The sequence below is a fragment of the Platichthys flesus genome, chromosome 7 (genome assembly GCF_949316205.1).
Source record: "Platichthys flesus chromosome 7, fPlaFle2.1, whole genome shotgun sequence".
NCBI classification, from domain to species: domain Eukaryota; kingdom Metazoa; phylum Chordata; class Actinopteri; order Pleuronectiformes; family Pleuronectidae; genus Platichthys; species Platichthys flesus.
In genome coordinates, this window is record NC_084951.1 from 14,352,516 (window position 1) to 14,360,769 (window position 8,254).

At 41.6% G+C, this 8,254-nt stretch overlaps 1 protein-coding gene across 1 annotated transcript; it reads left to right on the top strand.

Annotated features, from left to right (window-relative positions):
• The first annotated feature begins 287 nt into the window (after window positions 1-287).
• On the top strand, window positions 288-7,144 carry gnat2 (guanine nucleotide binding protein (G protein), alpha transducing activity polypeptide 2). Its single transcript, XM_062392687.1, has 9 exons — window positions 288-601; window positions 3,656-3,698; window positions 4,137-4,278; window positions 4,411-4,568; window positions 4,679-4,807; window positions 4,898-5,027; window positions 5,118-5,271; window positions 5,616-5,832; window positions 6,263-7,144. Exons 1-8 carry the CDS (start codon window positions 496-498, stop codon window positions 5,804-5,806), a joined length of 1,053 nt encoding a protein of 350 aa, XP_062248671.1. The 5' UTR covers window positions 288-495; the 3' UTR covers window positions 5,807-5,832; window positions 6,263-7,144.
• Window positions 7,145-8,254: the final 1,110 nt, after the last annotated feature.

Sequence of the window (8,254 nt, forward strand, 5' to 3'; positions counted from 1 at the left end):
TACGACCACAGGAAATACAGCATGTGCAGTTTTCCCTGTAGAACCATGTACTTTATAGTGTATGTCACCTTTCTCTCTTTCACACACCTACACATTAATATCAACGAATCTCACTGCATCTAAGTAGGTGAGTGTTTATTTCCTCCCTTTCTTTACATCATTCACTACTGCCCTTTTGTGACTAATTGGATTGACTGGCCAATCAGGAAGAAGCTCCTCCTAAGTCAGGGCTTTAAGTCGAGGGATTTAAACTGTGGATCCCTGCCCAGTGAAGCTGTAGAATTGATTTGAACCTTGAGAGAGTCCCATCCGATCATCTTATCGAAAGAGTTCGAAGGAGCCAGGAAAGCTCAAGCACCTCCCTCTCAATCCCCTTCCACTTGGAAATCACCTTTCAGTACGATCAGTGCTGCACCTAGTTTCTTCTGCAGCTGCTCTCAGACAACCGTCAAAATTTCTATCATCGAGGATCTTGAGTTTCTGGAGGAAGAAAGCATGGGTGCGGGAGCCAGCGCAGAGGACAAGAAGTCCAAGGAGTTGGAAAAGCAACTCCAAGAAGATGCTGATAAGGACTCTAAAACGGTCAAGCTATTACTGCTTGGTAAGTGCTCTTGGTTGTTGTTGCATCAAGTGTTTTGGGGGGTTCAAATGGCTCAGTGATACAGGATCAACTGAGAAAAAGATTCTGTAATTTACAAACTCTGCTTCCCTTTCCATTTGTGTCTGGTGACAACTGTGTGGAGGTTCAGGTCTGCAGGCTGTCAACAGACAACAGGTGCAGCTGAAGGATCAAATATAAAGTATCAGGATTAGTTTAAGGCAAAATGTTTCAGTCAGATTCCATCAGTCCTTGAAGTGTAAGCAACCGGTTTCAAGATGACAAGCTAGTTCATGTTGCTGATCAATTACTGAAATGGAAAAATGTATAACTTATTTTGACTTTATATTTATCCAAGTTAAGTCTTGGATATGAGCCATCTGAGGTCATAATCAACCACTCTGACACATCTGCTCACTCCTTGTTAGATGTAAGATATGGTGCTCAGAGGATTAACAGGCCGGGAGGATGATTAGTTTCTGGATAAATCCCTTCATTAGTTTATTAGAAACATGGAAGGACTATTCAAGACTGGGGAAACCCCCCCAAAGGCTTTGGTAAGAGTCAGGTCTTGGGCAGCAGGAGGAGAAATAAGAGAGATTGAGTTTGCAGGTAAATAATACAACGTATAATTACGATATAGAACATTCAAATGATAATTTGTCTTATATACCAAATGCAGTAAAAGCTCAACTTTAGTAAAAGGTTTTCATGCAAACTTCCTTTGCATAATACAAATGCTGCAGACTTGAGCTTGTTCAGCTACAGTTAGGTTTCTACCTTTATGAGTTATTTCTAAAAACCTGCAGGATTTAAATTCTGCAAACATGAAAGCATTGGACACATCTTTTTTATATTTGAAGAATAAACTAAATTTGAAAAAGCTGTGCCAAAATGTACTTGGCTACTTTCTATAATTAAGAGTGACTTTTCAATTCTAATGGAAGGACGCTGGTGCTTAAAAGATCATAGTCTTTGGTCTAAATGAATCACAGAGCAGCGGTGATATGTCAATCCGATTAGCTAACTGGTTTAGCGCAGATCCACTTGGCCCAGTCTTTGTTGATCCCTCAAATTGCACATGAAGTATAAACGTTCTTATTCCGTTTAAGAATTCAGAGTCAGTAAACCAGCTGATTGATGTTGCCTTTATGTAAGAGTTACATTTGAGACAAAAAAGGAGAAAGTCAATAACAATTGAAAGTGTGATAAATGAAAAACAATCAATATTTGTAGAGCATGGGCGTCTTACACTGCTGATGGATTGACGTTGTAAATCAAGTATTTAATTTAACTATTTACTACTATTACTATTTGCTTTAAAAAACTAGAAATGTAAATTATTGAACCTAATGAATGCAATCATAAAACATTATTCTTCCAAAGTCTCATTTGTGAAACTATCTGAAAACACGCCAAATCAGTAAATGAGTAAATTACTTTACGTCCTCTTCCTCTGAAGGAAGAGGACGTAAAGTCCAAATCTAATTGAAATGGTTAGCTCCTTTTGTACACTTGTGATAACCAGTGTTTACTAACAGTTCTCCAACAAGAAAATCAATCAGAGGACTAAAGGTAGTTATCTACAAAGAGTCTGAATCCTAAGAAATTAGGTATCAAGGACAACTGCAAAAATTTGGTGACCTTGATAATTCTCATTGCACTAACTTAGAGGGTTCAAATCATATTTTCTCTAGTGTTTTTTGTCACCAAACGTTGCACCATCCCAAGTTTTCATTAGGTTATTAATTTAGTATTTTCATTCACTCTGAGAGCTCAATACCGTGTCATTAACTCCTTGTATCTTCTGCAAAAACATGTTCAGGGTCTGGAGTGTCCTCTGCAGGATGAACGTGGATATACGTTCCTCCCTTTAAAGCCCAGATTTAATGTCACTGCAAAGCCTATAGACTGAGCAGGAGGTGAAAGAAGGGGTTAAGGGTCACTTTATAATCTGATGGAAACCTATCTAACACTGTCTGTACACCACCTTTTACTAACGCACAGCAAACGGGTGAAACAACCTTGTCAGTGGCTTGAACAGTGGAAACCAGCAGCTTCCCCCTTGAGAATGTTGGATGAGGCCAATCGAGTGACGGCTTCCTGTCTGTAAATGCTCAGCACTAAGTCTGGATGGAGCTTAATGTGGCTCCAGTGAGCAGGACGCGATGCAGCTTTGCTCCGCTTTGTGACGTGATCATTTCCTCCTGCCCTCAGTTAGCTTAGCGTTAGAGCTGCAGAGAGCCTGATCTGCCTGAACGTTTTTCTTGAGCCAGTACATCCAATTGAGTCAGTTAAATTGTACAAACAAGCCCCAGTCTACATTCTGGATAGACCTGCAATGGTAAATACCAAAATAAAATAGCTGCTCCATTTAAAATGGGACATTGTGTCTGCATTGACTGCATCTATTAGGTTTCTGTGTGATTTGCCAGAAGGTCAGAGATGAAAGGAGCTCAGTGGCATTTGCAAAAGTGCATAAATAAAGTCTATATAACTAACTAACCCGACATAAATCACTTATACAAGACACACGTTTATAGCTCGAAAAGAGTTTCGTTGTTATGTTGGCAGGAGATCTTCTGTCCCTGGTGGACAGAGTCTTTCGCCAATTTAGTGTCCTCTGCGTTTCACACGGCTCCACATGAAACTGAGAAGCAGAGAACTTCATGTTCACCATGATTTCACAGAGAAGCTGTGGCTTATTTTCACAGATATGAATGTTCACATTTTAATCGGCCTCCCCAACACTGTTATGTCCTGCTTCTCATCCTCGGTCCAACCCTCAGCTGCATCTCTCTGGAATGTTATCAAGCTTAGGTTCTGTACTTGTTTGATATACTATGTTAGTTTATACAGAGATAGTAAATGTCAAACTAAATGTGATTGAGTTGTATTATCAGACATTTAAGAAACTATGAAAAAATGAAGCTATCCACATGTGTCCACAGCAGCCTGGTTCAAATGTGGGACATTTGCTCACAGTTAAAGTGCTTCTGATGTCAGAGGGAAACACATCAGTTGTAGTGTTGGCGCTAAACTTGTCTTCTCTTCCAGGTGCTGGTGAGTCAGGAAAAAGCACCATCGTAAAACAGATGAAGTAAGTAGAATAACTGATGAAATCTGTTTTGTATCACCTTGACACTGGCGAGGAGCCAGAGTGCAGCTTAAAGTTCATTCAACCTCATTGGTCAGGCATAAAGCCAGCGGGCCAAAGCCTCGCTCATCTCTGTCCTTTCACTTTTACAAAAGGTCAACAGTGCAAACATCCGCTTGGTCTGATTCGTCAGCACTTGTTTTGTGCAGTGACTGTGGCGTTGAGAGCTGAGTCAGATCACACACACACACCACAGGGTGGCACTGTGAGCACCAATTCAAGGCTGTTCCCATACTCTATGAACTTGACTTTACATGAAAGTAAATGCAAACATAGCATGTTCAGGGTGAGATCTTTGTAGTTATAAATAGTTATCACCCATCTCAACCAAGTAGAGGATTTATGAACCAGTTAAGTTAACACTTCCCTTCTTCTGCTCAGGATTCTGCATCAAGGTGGTTACACAAAAGAGGAACAGCTGGAATTCAGAGCTATCGTCTATGGCAACATCCTGCAGTCTGCTCTGGCTATCATCAGAGGCATGGAGATGCTGAGCATTGATTTTGGCGCATCCTCTGGACAGGTCTCCATACAAAAATATATACTTGTTCTAGGCTATGAAATCATACTGTAATCATATTCATACTATAAGTTGTTCTGTTACTTGAAGTAGCTTAGCCTGTACTGATGGATTTGTGTTTGTCTGCGGCCACAGGAAGATGCACAGAAGCTGCAGAACTTGTCCGACTCCATCGAGGAAGGCACAATGCCCTCCGAGCTGGGCGACGTCATCAAGAAGCTGTGGAAAGACAGTGGTGTGCAGGCCGGCTACGACAGAGCTGCTGAGTTCCAGCTGAACGACTCTGCTGGCTAGTGAGTCCATGGTTACTATTGGAGCGTGTGCATTAGTGGGGGTCAGCTCAGTGTTTAAAGATGGTTCTCACATCTGCAGCCCGATTGACTGTTTGTTCTGCCGTCACCAGCTATCTCAACGAATTGGACAGAATCTGCAAGCCAGATTACCTCCCCACTGAGCAGGATGTGCTGCGTTCCCGAGTCAAAACAACCGGTATCATCGAGGAACAGTTCGCCTGCAAAGAGTTGCACTTCAGGTAAGTAACAAGGTCTGACACAAGCAAAAACCTTTACGGCGCCGTGACGCCCAGGAGACTGAGTGTGTTGTGCCTCTCTGTGGTGGACAGGATGTTCGATGTGGGTGGCCAGAGGTCAGAGAGAAAGAAGTGGATCCACTGTTTCGAGGGTGTGACCTGCATCATCTTCTGCGGAGCTCTCAGTGCATACGACATGGTGCTCGTAGAGGACGACGAAGTGGTGAGTTGGGGACCCCGTCAAACACATTGTGACATCTTTAATCAAGTCTCGTCAACTTGGAGCTCACTCTGTCCCTTTGTGACCTTACAGAACCGCATGCACGAGTCCCTCCATCTATTCAACAGCATCTGCAACCACAGGTTCTTCGCACTGACCTCCATCGTGCTCTTCCTCAACAAGAAGGATCTGTTCGAAGATAAGATCAAGAAGGTCCATCTGAGTATCTGCTTCCCCGACTATGATGGTGAGAGCGAGTGACGCTGATTTAAATGTTAGTCAGGGATCTAAGGCTGGATTCAGGGACCAAGACCAGATCCATCAGACATGAAATGAGTCTATCACTTGTCATTGATTATAGCATCGTGTTTGCAAAACAACAGATTAGGGTTACGAAGGATTACCTGAGAGTATAACAGCTGACAGTGAAAGCCTTACTGAGGCCCTCTTTTATAAAATAAGTTGAAGCAAGTAACTATTCTTAACTTTCGTCCTGTTGACTATACAGTGTAGAGATCAGTCGTTTATTCTTTTCGCAACTAAATCCACAAGACGTTTCTTCTCATCCTCACATTCCTTGATTTCTTTTAGGCCCCAACACGTACGAGGACGCCAGCAACTACATCAAGACTCAGTTCATGGAACTGAACATGAAGAAAGGTGTGAAAGAAATCTACTCCCACTTGACCTGTGCCACAGACACAAAGAACGTCCAGATTGTGTTCAACGCGGTGACAGACATCATCATCAAAGAAAACCTCAAAGAATGCGGTCTTTTCTAAAATAAGCAGCTCCGGAGTGAAAAGAGGTGAGCGGTGACCACAGCCACTGCCAGGGACCCTGTTGATATAGAGTAATACGGTCCAGATGAGACAGACCCCTGGCAATTCAATTTAACACAGCAAATCATATCTGGCCAAACGTGCGTTGCCATGCAACAACTTCTGACCGAAACACAAACTATTTAGAGCCTTTTGGGACTGACGAGGAAACGATAGATGTGAGAAATGTAATCATTTCCCCATAAAGCTGCAGAATAAGATAATAAGATAACAATGTCTGATTGCAGGTCAAAATATATTGATATTTTAGAAATATATTAAACCTTGCAACCTGTTATATATTTGAGTCACAAATGTAGCTAAACGTTTCTATATAAAAAGTGTATCGATTTATGCACAATTTAAGGTGATTTCCCAATGTCTGAGCTTGGTTTGTTCTTTTCTCATATGCTGCAGAACTTCCTTTCCTACCTTAACCCCTCACACATTGGCATTAACTGAGAAGTGTACTGATGGAGCATAGAGGATCCAGTTTGTTGAGTTCATGCCATCGCTTCCAAGCCAAGTCCCAGTCCTGCATGGTCCTTGACTGCTCCCAGCACCTCACCACATCTAAAAGTACCTCCCCGAAACACAGTGCACGTCCAGCTGGGTTGAAAGAACCACGAAGTCACTATCACTATCGTCATCGTGGACGTACAGCTTTCGACAGGATTCTTCGTTTTTTTCAAAAGTACAGTATTTATCAGACAACAGAAGCTGCTGGTTTGAAGGTATGAAGATGAGATAGCTGCTTGTTCGATCCTCATTGCTTCCCTTTGACTACTGTGTTGTGAGTTATATCTAATATTTAAACAAAAACAAGCTAACTTTTAATTAAAAAAAAATAAAAAACAGGGGGAAATATTAATATTTTGAATAGCAACATGGCAACCTTGTTTTTGTTTTTGAGTACAGTAGTGTCTGTGGTCTTGATATTTAAACGGGGAAAAGTCACTGAGCGAATATCTCCACTAGCGATATTCCCAGCACTCGCAGTGTATCCAGATCACCAAACCCAATTGTACATGTATCTTATTTAAATAGCGTTAATGTATTCAATTCATTTAACATTTTAATGTGATGATTTACTATGAGAAGGTCAAACATGGTAGAGAAACTTTGTACATAAGAATAGATAATGCATTATATTTTGAAAGATAAATCTACGCAACTATATGAGAGCGAGAGAGGGAAACACTAGGGGTGATGATTTATTATGAAAAGGGAATGAAAATCTACTGAGTTTGTCCTTTCTTATGAAAAGTAGAAGCATGAAATAAAGATGCATCAACTTCACCCGTGTGTCTGTGTGTGTCTGTGCTGCGGGATCACGCCGTCAATCCATAAATGATTCATATCAAATTAGAGAAACAGGGCTGTCAACACTGACGGATCACCCCGGGCTCCAACAAGATGGGCACAATGCCGCTGTTATGTGAGTTCCCTTCTCTTCTCAGAGGGGAAACGGCGGCGAATGCGAGTTCATTAACAATAAGCCTTAATGAGGAAGCAAAACAAATTAATGTAGTAATTAATCCACTTGTGGAGAATTACTGTGAAATTGTACAGGGACAAAGTGTGTTCATCGTGTGTGTGTGGCTAGATGAGTGAGCATGTGGAGAGGCTTTGAGTCCTATTTAAAGATGCATGTCCTCAGTTTCAGCATGCTGCAGACATAAATAAAGCAAAATTGATTTAATACGGGTGTGCAGTGTTTGTCACTGTCGCCCCGCACCAGTCGTTCCTGCTTTGATCCTGGTCATTTGCACGTTCTCCATGTGTCAGCGTATGTTTTCTCTGGGTACTCTGGGCTTCTTCACTGTCCAGGGTGCTCTCCGCCTCTCGTCCAATATCAGCTGGGATTGGCTCCAGCTAACCCTCAAAGGATAAGCGGAATAGATAATGGATGGATCATTAAACATGTCCGTGGTGAGTTTATCAGCATTCCCATCTGTCTATCAAAATCCTGACTGTAAAAAGATGTGGTATCACTTTTACAAGTAGGTGTGGATGTGTGCTGCCAAATGCTTTTTGACAAAAAAGGTTGATTTTGAAGAATAAACCTCATCAAAATTTGTGTCCATGTCAATTAATCCCACCAAAAAAGAAAAAAAATCAACAATATAAAAAAAGAAGCCTGGTCTAGTGATATCCTCTGTGCCACGGAACAATTAGAAACACATTAGTGATCCACACTGCTGCACCTGGTCTCGTCATTTGTTCTAGTCAACATGGACACTAGCTTCCTTTGACACGATCCCAGGGATATTGTTCCGCTGCTTTATGTACTCACTGGAGCTGAAACTAAATCAAACACTCTCTTTATTCCAGTCTGAGTAACAGCTCATAATGAATACACAGCACCCAGCTGTTTCAGAAAAATATTCTGCCTCTTTCAAGAAGAAA